Source organism: Terrapene carolina, unplaced genomic scaffold (assembly GCF_002925995.2).
Source record: "Terrapene carolina triunguis isolate 2854851 unplaced genomic scaffold, T_m_triunguis-2.0 Scaffold89, whole genome shotgun sequence".
Lineage (NCBI taxonomy): Eukaryota > Metazoa > Chordata > Testudines > Emydidae > Terrapene > Terrapene triunguis.
Genome location: NW_020664440.1, coordinates 30,041,002 through 30,057,481, shown reverse-complemented (window position 1 = coordinate 30,057,481; position 16,480 = coordinate 30,041,002). Strand labels below are relative to the sequence as shown.

The window sequence follows — 16,480 nt, the reverse complement described above, 5'->3', positions numbered from 1 at the left end:
CCCCCCCGCCGAGCGCCACGCCGCCGAACACCCCCCACCCCCCGCTGAGCTGCCGAACACCCCCGCCCCCCGTGGAGCACCGTGCCGCCGAAACCCCCGCCGCGCGCCACGCCGCCGAACACCTCCGCCCCCCGCCGAGTGCTGCATTGCTGAAGCCCCCCGGCGCGAGCACCGCCAAACACCCTCCGCGGAGCACCGCGCCGCCAAACACCCCCCGCCGAGCGCCGCGCTGCCGAACCCCTCCCTGCGGAACGCCGCGCCGCCGAACACCCTCCGCCGAGCGCTGCGCTGCCGAACACCCCCCGCAGAGCACCGCGCCGCCAAACACCGAGCGCCGCGCCGCTGAACCCCTCCCTGCGGAGCGCCGCGCCGCCGGAACCCACCCCCCGCCGAGTGCCGCGCCGCGCTGCCCCCTGCCACGCAAAGATTGGCCGCCCCTTACCAGGTACCGCCCCAAGCACATGCTTGGGTGCCTGGAGCCGGCCCTGCCTCTGTGACTTGTCCGAGGTCACACACAGCGTCTTTGCGGAGGCAGGAATTGACCCCCCCAAAGGTCCAATCCAGAGCTGCAACTGAAACACCCGCCATTTTTCCTGCCTTGTAGCCAGGGCCGGTGCAAGGAAGTTTCACGCCCTAGGCGAAACTTCCACCTTGCACTCCTCCCCCCCCAGTCCTGCGGCCGCCCCCCCCCCCGGGGCCCCCCCCCCCCGCGGCAACTGCCTCCCCCCCCCTAAGGCGCCCCCTCCCGCGGCAGCTCCCCTCCCTGGGTAGCTGTGCGGCAGCTCCCCACCCCAGCTCACCTCTGCTCCGCCTCCTCCCTGAGCACGCCGCCCCCGCTCCAATTCTCCCCCCCTCCCCGGCTTGCGGCGCCCAACAGCTGATTGGTGCCGCAAGCCTGGGAGGCGGGAGAAGTGGAGCAGTGATGGCGTGCTCAGGGAGGGGGCGTAACAGAGGTGAGCTGGGGTGGGGAGCCCTGCGGCAGCTCCCCCCTGCCCTGAGGCACCCCCACGGCAGCCCCCCCCCCCCGGCCCGGGGAGCTGTGCGGCACCTCCCCACTCCAGCTCACCTCTGCTCCGCCTCCTCCCCGAGCATACCGCTCCCGCTCTAATTCTCCTCCCAGGCTTGCGGCGCCAAACAGCTGATTGGCACTGCAAGCCTGGGAGGCGGGAGAAGTGGAGCGGCGACCGCGCACTCGGGGAGGAACGCTGTAAAAAAAAAAATTGGGGGCACCGCTTTTTGGCGCCCCTAAATCTTGACGCCCTAGGCAACCGCCTAGTTCGCCTTAATGGTAGCACCGGCCCTGCCTGTAGCACTTTCTTTGGTGGAAGCAGTTGTTGTCTTTTGTCCTATGCTAAGACTGTAAGTTCTTTGTAGCAAGGAATGTCTCATTTATTCCACATTCCTAGTGCAGTGGGGCCCTGATCTCTGACTGGGGCCTCACGTTGTTATGATACTAATAGTGCAGTGGGACAAGCATTTGGGATGCAGTTGACATGTGAGTAAAGTGGTTGTGCTGTTCCCCTGGTTAGGCCATAAACCAGGGATTTGGGAGTTGTGGGTTCAATTCCCTGCTTTTCCCCCAAATGTCAAAATTTTCCCCTGGAACCACCCCCATTTCTGACCCACTCTAGCAATGATGCCAACACAGGTATTTTTTTAAAGGGCGTTTTTTAGAAGCAATGTGGTCTAGTGAATAGGGCACTCACCTAGGTTATAGTCCCAGCTCTGCCATTGGCCTGGTGTGTGACCTTGGGTGAGTCACTTCCTCTTTCTGTACCTTTGTTTCCCCTCCCACCCTTTGTCTGTTTAGATTGTGAGCTCTCTGGGGCAAAGGCTGGCCCTAGCTATGTGTATGTGCAGTGCCTAACCAATGGGGCCCTTCTTCTTGTTAGGGCCTTTGAGCCCTCCTCTAATATGAATAACTTTGTCTCACGTATGACTCTAAAATAACATCGCCATGAAAAAGCCCTGGCTGGAGGTATTGAAAACATGGTCACCTTGACTTTGAGTGACATCTGTATCTCAAGAGGATGGGGCTTATTTGTGGGTGTGGCTTGATTGTGGACCAGGCTAAGCACTTCCTTTTTGGACCCGCATTTGTTCTTCCCCTGCCTTCCCCTATGGGTCTGATGCAAATTGTCACCCTGGGAAACTTGAGTCTGGGAGATACATGAACTACTGTTTGATAAGCTCTCTCATTGCATGGCAGCACGGCCCTGGACTGTAACGTGTTTCTACCATACTCAGAACTCCTTTGTGCAGAACCTCCTCTAAACAGGTATGTTTTTATGCATATTTCACTAGCAATAAGACGTCACGATCCCACTGTGTAGGGTGCTGTCCCTGCCCTGAAAATCCTGTAATCTAAATAGACAAAGTGTGGGAGGGGAAACTGAGGCACGGAGTGGGGAAGTGACTTGCAGAGTGTAGTATACAGGAATAGGGCAGAATTAACTAGTCTGTGATCCCTCTAAAGACTTTTGCTGGGTTCTGTATTTTCAACGCCATTCAGAGCAATGGTATCTAAGTAGCTAGGCTTTGAATGACTTCATGTACTAAAGAGAAGAGCTGGGTGAGAATTTTCTGTGGGAAATTGCCAATTTGTCAAAACCAAAACTTTCTGGTTTCTACCAAAGTTTTGTCGGGAGGGTTTCTCAGGTCCAGGATAGAATTTTTGATCAAAATAAGAGAGTGAGCGAGGCCCACCCCAGAAAAGCCCGACGGCCAGGGTACTCACCTGTCATGAAGAGTCAGGTTCAAGTCCCTGCAGAGAGTGAGAAGCACTGACTTGCTAGCCTGGTTGTTAGGGAACTTGGTTGGGGTGCAGAAGAACAAGGTTTAGGTTGCTACTTTGCCTGAGCTATTGGCTCTTCTGGGATGGAGCTTTCTGTTTTCATGAAACGTTTTAAAAGGTCTTGGTTTTGTTCTGATACGAAACCTCTGACATGATTGTGCTAAACAGAATTCCTGTTTTCTGGCTAACCCTATTAAATAGACACAGTTATTTGGGACCCAACTGGACCGGTGTGGTTTGTTCACACTGGTTTTGCTGTGGGAAGAGCAATAGACACAAGTCCAATGTCAGTGGTTGAGCCAGGATCAGAATCCAGGTTGTCTGACTCCCAGCCCAATGCTGTGTCCAGTCTTACACTGCCGCCTCATGGTAGCAGCTACGGCTTGTACCTTTGGAGGCACAGTTGACTTTATTCGCTTTGCTGAAAGTGGATACAAAAGGCTGACATAATGTCTCATGAATACCCCTTCCACAGAAGCAATCTCTGACCCGAGCCGGTAAAACATGAGGGTGTTTGATTTTAATCTGACTAATTGGTATCAAGACCTAAAGTCTGTTTAGTTTCTCTTCTTAAATGATTTCCTTGAGTGGTTCCAATCTGGAGGCTTTCAGCGGAACCTTGTCTTTCCGTCCTACATCTGTAATCACTCTAGACCTTCTCCTATAAGGGAATAAGAAGAGACCACGTGACTATATATCAACGCTGCATTTCTTTTAATCTTTTCATCACAGCAAGTCATGACTCTATAAAAAGGGATTAGCTAAACCTCCCAATAGCTCTGTGAATTACACTATCCCCCTTTTACCGCTTCTCCCCGCCCCCCCCCATAATGCAGCATGGACTCAGCCTAGAGGCCCTGGGGTTGTGGCCCCCAGGAGAGCAAAGAACAGGTGTCAACGGGTCAAGATCACCTTCTCCTTCCCATGTAGGAGTCAGGGTCTTGGCTCGGGTGGGGACAGGGAAATGAGTGTCGTGTCCTATGAATATTCTTGAGTTTTGAAAAATTTTCCTGTCCCCAACTGGGATGAAAAGTCAAAATCTCAAAAATTGTCATAAATAAAGAAACTGAAAACAATTCATTTTGAAGCAATTAAAATGTTTCATTTCAATAATTTTGAAACATTTTGTTTTGATTTTGATAAATTACTTATTTAATTTGTTTTTCTTACCGTTAGCTTAAATTTCTGAGCGGAAAGTGTTTCAAACCAGAAAACCACTTTATTTTTGTTTTGAAAATGTTGAAAAAATTCTTTTAAAAATGTTTTGCAATTCACCAACACTGACTCTTTCCCTTAAACAGTTTTGTTTTTGACAAATTGGCATTTTCCAACCAAAAAAAGGTTTCTTTGGAAAATTCACAACCAGCTCCAGTCCTGGCTAGATGCTAGGTGCCGCACAGACCCCGAGTGAGATCAGAGCCCCATTGTGTCAGGTGCTGCACAGACCCCGAGTGAGATCAGAGCCCCATTGTGTCAGGTGCTGCACAGACCCCGAGTGAGATTGGGGCCCCCTGTGCCGGGTGTTATGCATGTAATCCTTGTGGCCTGAAGCCCTAGGGAGGAGGGAGCTGACTGTTGACACCTGTTTGTGAACAGGAAGAAGAGTAGTCCAGAGCTGCTTAAGAGCTCCAGATGGACAGGGGAATCATGGGATGGGAGGTCTCTACCAGCATCTGTTGATGAGGAAAGAGAAATGATCGAATGGGCCAGGCCTCATTTGCATTTCAGTTCTGTGCTAATTTGGGGCATTTTGGTTAAAATATAGTTAAGTTTTGAGTTTGGCGGCAATAAAATGCTGTTGACCCTGCTGGGAAATGAACGGACAAGTGAACAGCACCAACATGCTGGGTGAGGGGGTCACCCTGACCGACACAACAGGCGGGAACCGTTGGGTAAGGGAGCCTCATGCGAAAAGAAGAAGGGTTCCTGCTAGCTGTGGACTGAGCTAAACTGGTGTTGAGACGGTGTATAGAGCAGTGGTGGGGAGCAGAGATGAGGTGCCTTTCAGGCGCAGAGGCCAGAGCTGAGCTGAGGCAGTGTGTTGATGCTGAGGGGGCTTGGGCTGAAGCTGTACAGAGCAGCAGCGTGTATCTGAGGGACTCTGGTGCAGACCTCTCTGCCTAGCAAGCAGAGCTGAAATCACGTGAGCTGGGTCGGGGGGCGAGCAGCCCAAGCAGCACAGCCAGAATTCGTGGACTCCACCAGCCCTGGGCAGCAAACCGTGATTGATGACGCTGAGAAGGGAAGTGGCTGGAACGTCTGAGCCACTCACAACTATGAAAGGAGGCCTGAGGCTGGGATTACTGCCAAAATACCCGGGGTGTGTGTGGGGGGGAGAGTCTTACCTAACGGTGTGGATTTATTAATTGCTGGCTTTCTCAAGTTAGTTCTGTTGTCCCCTTCCCCCACCCTCATAAAGCTTTTTTTTTTAACCCCTACAGTCAGTGTTTGCAAGTGGGGAAGTCTTACCTATCAAGTTTCAGAGTAGCAGCCGTGTTAGTCTGTATTCGCAAAAAGAACAGGAGTACTTGTGGCACCTTAGAGACCAACACATTTATTTGAGCATAAGCTTTCGTGGGCTACAGCCCACTTCATCGGATGCATGCAGTGGAAAATACAGTAGGAAGATATATATATATATACACACAGAGAACATGAAACAATGGGTGTTACCATACACTCTAATGAGAGTGATCAGTTAAGGTGAGCTATTACCAGCAGGAGAAAAAAAAGCTTTTTGTAGTGGTAATCAAAATAGTCCATTTGCAGCAGTTGACAAGAAGGTGTGAGGAACAGTAGGGGGGGAAAATAAACATGGGGAAATAGTTTTACTTTGTGTAATGACCCATCCACTCCCAGTCTTTATTCAAGCCTAATTTAATGGTGTCCATTTTGCAAATTAATTCCAATTCAGCAGTCTCTCGTTGAAGTCTGTTTTTGAAGTTTTTTTGTTGTAATATTGCGACTTTTAGGTCTGTAATCGAGTGACCAGGGAGATTGAAGTGTTCTCTGACTGGTTTTTGAATGTTATAATTCTTGACGTCTGATTTGTGTCCATTTATTCTTTTAGAGACTGTCTGGTTTGGCCAATGTACATGGCAGAGGGACATTGCTGGCACATTTGATTTAGATTACCACTACAAAAAGTTTTTTTCTCTCCTGCTGGTAATAGCTCACCTTAATTGATCACTCTCGTTAGAGTGTGTATGGTAACACCCATTGTTTCATGTTCTCTGTGTGTATATATATATCTTCCTACTGTATTTTCCACTGCATGCAGCCGATGAAGTGGGCTGTAGCCCACGAAAGCTTATGCTCAAATAAATTTGTTAGTCTCTAAGGTGCCACAAGTACTCCTGTTCTTTTTACCTATCAAGGGTGCCAAGGGTGGTGTATACAGTTTTCCAGGTTTCTGGGTTGGGGCTCAAGCTGGTGTTTACATTTTTTGAAGGACCCCATTGAAAACTGAACCCCGCCCGCTGACAACACCTGATTACACACATACTCACTGAGATCAGGGCCCCATTGTGCCGGGTGCTGCACAGACCCTGGTGAGGTCAGGGCCCTGTTGTGCCGGGTGCTGCACAGACTCATACTAAGAGACAGACCCTGAAGAGCTTAAAATCTAACGAGACCAAGGGTGTGAGGGGAAACAGGGGTAGAGAGGGGCAGGGGCTTGCCTAAGCTCAGGCTGATGGAGCTAGAAATAGAACCCAGCTCTCTGAGCCCCAGCCCATTGTGCTAGCCAGCTGGCCATACTTCCTCTCCACTAGCTGTGCGGAATGGTTGCAGAAATTACTCACTGCCTCTCGACGTCTTCTATGGTGTCCGGCAATGGCATGTTACGGGTCTCAGGGAGGAAGCAGGTGGCGATGCCGGATACAATAGGGGCAGCTCCATAGATGATCAGCGGCAGGGACGGCAAGTACTCACTGGTCATTTGCACAAGCGGGGCCACTATGCCGCCCACCCGAGCCAGGGTGTTCACAAACCCCATTCCGGTCTGTCTGCCGTGGAGAGAGAACAGTCAGGGGCTGGGAACCGGCCTTCAGCTGGGTTTGCCTTTTCCGAGATACAATCTCCATGTTGTTTATTCACAACTTGCATATCTAATCTAATCTCTAACCTGCCTGCCTGCAGTGTCCTGTCAGAAAGCAGTAGAACAAGGTATCCTGATTCATTATCCAGCAGATTCGTTTGGATTTGCATCTCCTAACAGCTGTAGGAAACGCAGTGGCTCAGCTGACCAGAGCTCTTGCTGTCATTCTGTCATTGCCATCTCCTTGAGGTTAATCATGCAGGGTGAAAACTGCAACACAGCCCAGCAGCCCAGGTAGGACTCCTTAAGGGGCGTTTGCGTCTACGTACCTAATCACCGTGGGGTAGAGCTCTCCCGTATAGAGGAAGGCACAGTTGAATGAGGCAGCCAGGCAACCTTTTCCAAACACAGCCAGAAGAGTGCGCAGGGTCTGCAGACCTAGGGGGAGGGAAAGGATGACATCAGCAGGTGCTGCTGGGGCTCAGCTCTTTGCACAGTGGAGGCCTGCAAACACAGTCCTTAATCTCTCTGTCCTCGAGTTCCCTCCCAGACTCTGTAAAAAGAGTCAGTAATTACAACAGGTTGAATTTTTTTTGGGCAAAAAGTAATTTCCAAGAAAAATGTCTTTTTTACTGAAAATTAATTGTTGTCCTGTTTTGTAATGGTCAGATTATATCTCCAGGATGCACCGTGGCCTCCCCATATTGTTTATTATTTGTATTATCATAGTGCCTGGGACCCCCAGTCATGGGTCAGGAAAGAGACAGTCCCTGTCCCAAAGAGCTGGCAATCTAAGTATAAGACAAGTGATGACATGGATACAGACAGATAAATACATTAGAACAGCCATACTGGGTCAGACCAATGGTCCATCTAGCCCAGTATCCTGTCTGCCGACCGTGGCCAATGCCTGATGTTTCAGAGGGAATGAACAGACCAGGGCAATTATCAAGTGATCCATCCCCTGTCATCCACTCCCAACTTCTGGCAGTTAGAGACTTAGGACACCCAGAACATGGGATTGTGTCCCTGACCATCTTGGCTAATAGCCATTAATGGACCTATCCTCCATGAACTTACCCAATTCTATTTTGAACTCAGTTATAGTTTTGGCCTTCACAACATCCCCTGGTAATGAGTTCCACAGGTTGACTGTGTGTTGTGTGAAGAAGTCCTGCCTTGTGTTTGTTTTAAATCTGCTGCCTATTGATTTTATTAGGTGACCCTTGGTTCACTGTGGGGTAGCACAAGGAAACCATGAGACACTATTGGTCAGCATGATAGGCTGTAGTTTCAGCACACCAGCAGCCTAACCATTGTCAAGTTTTTTGTAGGCTTCAGGGCAGAGGGAGTTTTAAGGAGGGTTTTGAAGGAGGATTATGTTAATTTTGCTGATGCTTACGGGGAACTTTTCCCAAACATGAGGGGCAGCATTGGGGAAAGCACAAAGGTGCTTGTTTGAAAATATAACAAGTGGGTGATAGAAGCTGATATCATGGACTGATTGGAGTCAATCTTTTAATACTGAATGAGAGCTGTAGGGCAGGTGGGGATAGGTCATGAAGGGTCTTGAGAGTGAAGACAAGTAGCTTATATTTGATACGATAGAGAAGAAGGGACCAGTGCAGGGAAGCAAAGAGAGGGGAAGTGGTGAGTCATGGCAGCTCCATGGCATTATGGGAGATGTAGTCTGGCTAGGGACCCCAGCATTTCAGAATTAAAATTTGCGGGGTGGGGGAGGTGCCATGCATGTTCATTTTTTTTTATTGAAAAATTGAAAATTTTGGTGTGAAGCTGATGCTTTTCACATAAAACTTAATTTAGCCAACCCCCCAGTTTTCCATTGAAAAACAGTTTGGATGAAAACATTTTCAACCACCTTTAATATACAGACATCGCTTTTATAGATCATTCTTGTAACATCACTCTTGTTGTATCTTGCATATATATGCTAATTAAATTATATGTATGCTAAATGTATATACATGCTAATACATGCTGATTAAAATCAGAGCATGCAGATCGATAGTGCACCAGGGCCTCACCTTGTGGCACAAATATGTTGGCCAGGATCGCAAGCCCTGCTAGGATGAGAGCAGAAGCCTGGGTGACTCTCCGGCCAATGAAACTGATCATGAAGAAACCAATCAGCTTTGCAGGGATGTCGACAGCTCCGTATACCACTTGGATGAGGTAAATACTGACCCCAAAATTCTGCAGATCCATGGCCAGCCCATAATAGGCAAAGCTGGTGGAGAACCTGTCATTGGCGGCACAAAAATGCATGGTACAATGGAAATAATCTGCAGGGTGCAGTACTGCTGTTGCCACTGGGAGTGCTGTAAAATGCTCTGTAGCCTGGGACTTGGGAGACCTCGGTTCAATTCCCCTCTGTCACAGACTTCCTTGTATGACCTTCGGCAAGTCACTTAGTGTCTCTGTGCTTCAGTTCCCCTTCTGTAATAATCCTACCTCTAGTCTATTTAGATTGTAAACTCTTGAAGGTAGCGCCTGGCCCTGTCTCGTCCTACTGTACAGCACCAAGCACAACAGCATTTGGATCTCAGCTGGTCGTACCATCATAACAAAAGCCCCTGGTTTATTTTCTGCCTTTCCACCCTCCTTGCCTCCCTCTGCATCTGAATGAACCCACCTACCATACGAAGCACAGGCACCAGGATATCCTGCGTACAGACGGTGTGCGCACCAGATCGGCAGCTGTGTGGGAGGATTTGGCTGAGGACATTTCTTTTTGCAGGCTAGCTCTCAAGTCCTGTGCGGAAGAGACACAGGAGAGTTTATAGCTTCCCCAAACCCTTGGTTATTTAAATCCTTACGGTTATAACTTGGGGTATTCTTGCTATCCATGTAAACACCCGGGGTCTGGAGCTGCCATCACTGGCGGAGCCAGTCTTCAGGCTGCAGTACCCCTGGGTACCACTGGGAGAGGCAGGTAGCTGAGGGAAGAGGCATAGAGCAGGAAGTGCAAACTCCAGTGGGCCTATTTCAACTCATAGCACAGGGCTCCTTGTTTAGGGCATTGTGCGAGGCACTGAATGCCTCCTACGGATCGGAAGAGCGCATCCTATGAGGTCTCTCAGCACCTTAGAGGTTCAGATGCTAGAATTCCCATTCCAACATCCCCCTTAGCAACCTACATTTCCAGACAGCAATCCATGTGCTAGATTTCTAAGGGGATCACCCTGTCAGCATGCCTGGCTGTCTCTTTTACTGGAGTTGTTAAGGCCTGGATATGTTTTATTTGGATTCTTTATTGCTACTGTTTTACAACAGCTATAGCTGGACTCTAGGACCTGATTTCTGGGCTTGGGAGACTGTATATTTATTACCCTCTTGGCACCAAGCGTTCGTGTGTCCCTGTCTAGAACTGGACAAAATGTTTTGGTTGAAACTTTTTTCAGTGAAAAATGCAGATTTAGTGACACCAAAACAAATTGCAAATTTGTGTCAATTTTACCAAATTGTTTTGGAAAATTAAAAAAACCCCACCAAATTGAAATGTTTTATTTTGACATTTTTTAAATGAAATGTTTTGATTTTTTTATTTGAAGCAAATTTTTGTTTTGAAATTTCCTTTAATTTTATATAAATATTTTTTGTAAATGTTAAAAATGCTCAAAATAAAAAAGTGTCATTTCACGGTGAGTGAAAATTTGGCCCGAAAATTTTGGCAAATCCCTTTCGATTTGCCAAAAACGTTGAAAAAAATTGTTTTCAGTTTGACTTGAAACAATTTTTTGGAATTGCCAGTAACCGAAAAAATCCATTATTTGCCCAGCTCTTTCCATCTTTTTGTGTGTGTGTGTGTGTGTGTGTGTGTGTGTGTGTGTGTGTTCCCTCTCTGGAGAAGGGGTGTGTGAGTTCGCTCTATGGTGTGTTTGTTTGTGTGTGTCAGTCCTCTCTCTGGCAATCACGGGGTGAGAGGCACGCACATAAGCTCCATGTATTACAGCCTTCCCTTTTAGCCCATTCAGTTCCTCACCTCTACGCTGAGTTTGTCCCCTTCTTCCTTTCGCCCATTTATTCGTGCCACTTTCTGCAACTCCTTTAATGCCTGGTTCAGTTTGCCAGCTGTTGCAAGCCAGCGGGCTGACTCTGTGAACCACCTGTTTGGAACCAGAAGGGCACATGGTAGCCAGCTTCCCTGCCATTGGCCTTAGTGCAGGGTAGGGCTTACGATGACCCCATGTGGTGACACCAGGAAGTTCAGGGTGGAGAACCTAGGGGAACCCCAGGGCTGTGTTTGTCCAGCAGCTTAATAAAGAATTGCCTGTACGTTCATTACAACAGGGTCCTTTTCACCGTGAGAAACACCAAACCTATTGAAAAGACTCAGGACACCTGGGGCTCCCAACCTACGTATGATACAGAAAGAGTCTGTTGCAGTTCAGGTAGGGTGACCAAATGTCCCGGTATTAGGGGCTTTGTCTTATATACGCAACTACACCTCTACCCCGATATAATGCGACCCAATATAACACAAATTCAGATCTAATGCGGTAAAGCAGCACTCCGCGGGGGCGGGGCTGCGCACTCCGGCAGATCAAAGCAAGTTCAATATAACGCGGTTTCACCTATAACGCGGTAAGATTTTTTGGCTCCCTAGGACAGTGTTATATCGGGGTAGAGGTGTATACTCTCCCCCCTCCCCCCTGAAAAAAAGTGTCCCAATTTTTCACACTTGCTATTTTGTCACCCTAAGTTCAGGGCACATTTCAAAACTCCTCTGTCTCTATGTGATTAGAATAGATGCAGTGTTTAGGCTAAAGGAGCAAGTTGAGAAGCAGTGTGGTCTAATGGATAGGGTACAGCATTAGGAGGCAGGACAGCTGGGTTCTCTTCTTGGCTGTAGCACTGCCTGTCTTGTGACCTTTGGCAAATTACTTCCCAGCTGGTTCTCCGCCCAAAGATCATCTGTTGCATCTGTAAGCGTGTCTGGGCAGGAACAGTGTCTGTACAGCTCCTAGCCCTGGTCTGTAGGGGCTACCATAATAATAATGGTCTTGTGAGTAGGACACTCGCTTGGGAAACCTGGGTTCTTTTCCCTGCTCTACCACAGATGCCCCATGTGACTTTGGGCAAGTCACTCCATATTTCTGTGCATCAGCTCCCCAGTCTGTAAAATGTGAATAATAACTCTTCCTTTTTCTATTTAGACTGTGAGATCTTTAGGACAGGGCCTCTCTCTCAGTGTGTGTCTGTCACACCCAGCACAATGGGACCCTGACCTCAGATGAGGCCTCTAGATGCCATCATAATATGAAAAATAACAATCAGTGCCACCTTAGATTGGGACCCCCACTATGCCAAGTGCTGGACAGACATTCAGTGAGAGACCCGGCTGGTGTCCGAGAGCTTGCAGTCTGGATACCGTCCAGAACCCTTGGGTCCCCACAAGGGATAACAGGGAGGTCCCCATCCTGGCAAGGTTTACAAGTGAGAACGACACCTACCAGCCATAGAAGAAGAAGATGAAATAGGGCACCGAAACAGCCAGCTGCAGCCAGCGCCAATCCGGGATGACATAGGCTAGCCCAGCCAGAATGAACTGCCCGATGCTGTAGCTATATCCTGTCACCATGCCAACTGCTGCCCGGAGTTTGGTGGGGGTCCACTCCACAGCTGGGTGAGGAGATAAAAGGGGGAAGAGAGTCAAAGTCCAAAGAACACCAATCCGAGCTTTCAAAACCACCTGGGCACCTAAATCCACCCCAAACAAATGGCCTGATTTTTAAGTGGAACTTAAGCAGAGCAGGGAAAACAATGGATTTTTTTGTTTTGGTGGCAGCTTCAAAAAGGAAAAAGGAAAGAAAAAACAACAGTAAACAATTCATTTTGGGCCAACCAGAATTTTTTTTTTTTTTAAATTTTGGGCAAATCAAAGAGCTGAAAAAGGTTTCATTTTGGGTTAAATTAACTGTTTTGTTTTGACTGTCAACATTTTAAATTCAAGGAAATTTTGAAATGAAAAGTCATTTTGAACCAAAAAAATTAAAACGTTTCAATTTTTTCTGATTTGTTTTCGACGTGAACAATGTGGCTAAACCAACACGAATTCGCGAAATGTTTTATGGAAAAAAGTCTCAGCTCAAAAATATCACCCAGCTCTAGACTCAAGCTCTTTGCAGGAGGGACTGTCTTTTAGTTCTGTGTTTAAAGGGACTCTAGCACAATGGGATCCTGACCCATGACTGGGGCTCTGAGGTGTGGCCACCCTGCTGTTCAGACTAGAAGCGGTTTGAGGGGTGAATACCGCCTCATCTAGCGTTTCTGTCACATGCATTATTTTGTAATGCTCATTCTCCTCAGCATCCTCTTTATCTTAATGTAGGAAGATACTGTTATGCTGGGGGGTTGGAGCTGGTGGGACTAACTGCCACTTTTCATTCAGGATAAAAGTAAGAAACAATCAAGCTCCTTTATGGACCCAGATAGCTGAAACAATAGGAGCCACTACCCAAAACACAGGCACATGTCAAGGCTTGAGCAGATGCTGAGTCATGTGGCCCATGGGGGTTCCTTGGACAGTGATATAGCAAACACAGGGGCTGGAGCATGGACTGGTGCAGCTGTGTGTGTCTTTGTGTGTGAGGAAAGCAGCAATAACAGGGAAGGTACAAAGAAGCCTGAGATACAGCCAGAGAAGTCCTGGTAGTGTGACCATGAGAAAACACTAGGAAGGAGAGCTTTTGGGGCAGAGTGCTGGCTGAAAAAGGGTTGGTATAGTGAGCAAAGTAACTGCCTCCTGCTGTTTGTTTCCTGCTGTGAACAGGGAAACAAGACATTGTAAATAACCAGGATTGCACCAGAGAAATACCTGGCTCCATCATCAACTTCTCCTCTTAATGGAAACATCCTGGAACACCCCAAAAGTCTTGCTACTTGCTTGAGTCGGTACTTACAGAGGGAGACACAGTTGAGGTTGATCCCCGACAGAGCCATTCCAGTCAGGAAGCGGAAAATGCAGTACATGGTAAAGTTAGATGAGAAAGCAGCGCAAGAGCCGGTGATGGCCATTTGCAGACAGGACGAGATCAAGAGTGACTTCCGTCCAAACCTGTGGCAGAGAAAACCAAGGCTATCTGCAAATAGGCAGGATGGGCTTGTGGCTAGAGCGCTGAGTTATCACTCTGGGGGAAACAGTGTGACCCCCATCTCTGTGGTAGGGCAGCGCTACAATCCCCATTGTACAGATGGAGAACTCAGACCCAAAGAAAGTAAGGGACTTGCACAAGGTCACACAGGAAGTCTGTGGCAGAGTAGGGGCTTGAACCCAGGTTTTCCCAAGTTCTAGGTGAGTGCCCTAACCATTGGGCCACTTTTCCTCTCTGATTATAAGTGCTGGTAAAGACAGCTGGAAGCTGTTAGAACTGGGCCACTACTCCCACCCTCCCCCCTCCGGTCATTCAGCACCCTACCTAAGTGAAGTGACAGACAGGCGTCTTACTTGTCAGAGAGACTTCCAAACACAATCGCTCCCACCAGGACTCCAGCCATATAGATCGACTGAGCCATCTGTTTCAATGTCCGTGAGCCACACACCAGATCCCACTGCAAGTGGGAGAGAAAACACCATCTCAGTGAGAAAGCATGAGGGAGACAAGTCCAGCGAACTTGGTCATAGTGAGAATGGGGGCCCCAAACTCCGACAAGGTTTGTGAAGAACGTAGCAAAATGTGGCCCTGATCTTGGTCAGGATCTGTGCAGCACCCAACATGGCAGGATCTGGGGTGTCCAGATACTACCACAATACTAGTACAGATCCTTACCTGGCGGATATCATTGTAGCTCTGTTGGTTTCAATGAAACTATGCTGGTGGTCACCAGATAGCAATCTGGTTCAGCATAGTCACTAGCCAGTCATTGCCAGGAGAATCTTTCTTACCTCGGTGATGATGGTGGAGGTGAAAACACTCTTGTCATATATCCATCCATCCATACAGGGCTCCGTGTCCATTTCAGTCCCATTGGTTGTTGTGGCATTTGGGTCTAGGAGCTGCCACTGGGCGGAGATGAATCGGAGACACTTCTCCGGCTGCTGGTTCCCATCCACGGGGATGGAGATCCTGAGGAGCTCCTGGCAATATAGGACGTCAGTAAAGTTGTCATCACAAGTGTAGTTAGCAACAATGGCAATATGGCAGTGGTGCTCAGGGGTAGCAGCGGTAAAGTTCTGCAGGATGTTGTGGCTGGCTATCAGTAATATTGGCAGGACCAGTAACGTAACATGGATAATTTGGAAACGGCCCATACTGCCGACCTGCTCTAAAAGTTCTGCAAAAGTCATGTTGCCCCAGACCAGAAGACTCTGACACCTTGAATGTGCTTGTTTTGTGAAATAGATGCACACCCAAAACAATGTGCAGATGTAAATAGAGGAATGCAACTGCTGTTTACTCACAGATGCGCACAGCTTTGTGTTTGCTTAGACATCCACTCCCAGTCTTGTCAGATGCTGCAATCTACTCTGGAAAGAGAGAAAGAGTTGCAATGGATATAACAATAGCTCAAAGTGAATTCCTACAACCGAGCGGTTGATTTGGCTGCATTAAGGATCTGCTGATTAAATAAGCAGCTAATCAGAATATCAATGCAATTAAACCAGATGCAAAAATTCTAGGTCATTCCATGCACAACTAATCCACCGTCTCTTTTGGCTACTAGACAATTCCAAGTTGATTGTGAATCCCAGAAGCCCGATGGAATGGTTTGGTTGGGAATGCTGTGCCTAGCTGAGCTCCATGTCAAGAAGTAGATTGTTCGGGGTTCTGCTGCACTTTTAGTTTATCTTTTGTTGCGTTTCATTTGTTTAGTTAGGCAAAGTTCCCCTTGGTTTGGAGGGCTTAATGCAAAAAGAAAACTATTTTAAGAGGAATTTTGGAGAAAGCATGTCAAGGGAGAGCCAGGTAAAATATGCCCTTAAATCTGAGTTTTCCAACCCTGATGTATTTTGCACTGTGGAGCAAATCTTGTTGTGTAGATGGCCAACATTTTGGAATTCCACATAGTTCAGCAGGAGTTTCCATGTATCCGTAGTGCTGAGGGGCAGGATATAGAATTGAACTCAGCTATCAATGAAAGACATGAGGCTATGCTGATTTACACCACCTGGCCTATCTACACAAGCATAAATCTGGAGTCCCTCCCCTGCAAGCCCCTATTTTACAAAATCAGGGAGATTCAATGAGCTATATGCTCAGCTGGTTTAAATCAACATAGTTCCACTAACTTCAGTGCTGCTTTACACGAGCTGAGGATCTGACTCATGTACATCAATGTAAATCTGGAGTCAATGCACTTCAAGCCCTATTTTACTAAATCAGGGAGAGGCAATGAGCCAGATCCTCTGCTGGTGTAAACAGGCACTGATCTACAATGGAATTGAGAATCTGGCCCCATACAATTAAAATATAAACCTTGGTAAAATAGACTTACCTGCTTCCTGTGTTGCTACCAAGCAGTGTCTTTAATAGGCTACAGCTGCTTTCCTCTGTGGGTCAATGGATCATACTCTCACCAAATAAATTGTCCAGAAATCTTGCTGGATCAGTGGAGATCAGGCTATGACAGCAACACATTGAGGACAGAGAAGGTGGGACTTGCTCAACTTCTCTCATTAGAACTTG

At 47.9% G+C, this 16,480-nt stretch overlaps 1 protein-coding gene across 1 annotated transcript; it reads right to left on the bottom strand.

Annotated features, from left to right (window-relative positions):
- Positions 1-3,364: 3,364 nt before the first annotated feature.
- Positions 3,365-15,141, bottom strand: LOC112102313 (solute carrier family 22 member 6-B-like). Its single transcript, XM_024193533.1, has 10 exons — positions 14,740-15,141; positions 14,302-14,405; positions 13,757-13,911; positions 12,308-12,476; positions 10,837-10,960; positions 9,491-9,606; positions 8,879-9,093; positions 7,163-7,271; positions 6,598-6,801; positions 3,365-3,455 (listed from the first exon to the last, which is right to left on the bottom strand). Exons 1-10 carry the CDS (start codon positions 15,139-15,141, stop codon positions 3,365-3,367), a joined length of 1,689 nt encoding a protein of 562 aa, XP_024049301.1.
- Positions 15,142-16,480: the final 1,339 nt, after the last annotated feature.

Coding starts and splice junctions, on each gene's coding strand:
- LOC112102313 (XM_024193533.1), bottom strand. CDS start 15,141: ATGACTTTTGCAGAACTTTTAGAGCAGGTCGGCAGTATGGGCCGTTTC. Junction 14,406..14,739: donor CCTCCACCATCATCACCGAG/GTAAGAAAGATT, acceptor TCCCACTTGCAG/TGGGATCTGGTGTGTGGCTC. Junction 3,456..6,597: donor ATAGAAGACGTCGAGAGGCA/GTGAGTAATTTC, acceptor ATTCCCTTATAG/GAGAAGGTCTAGAGTGATTA.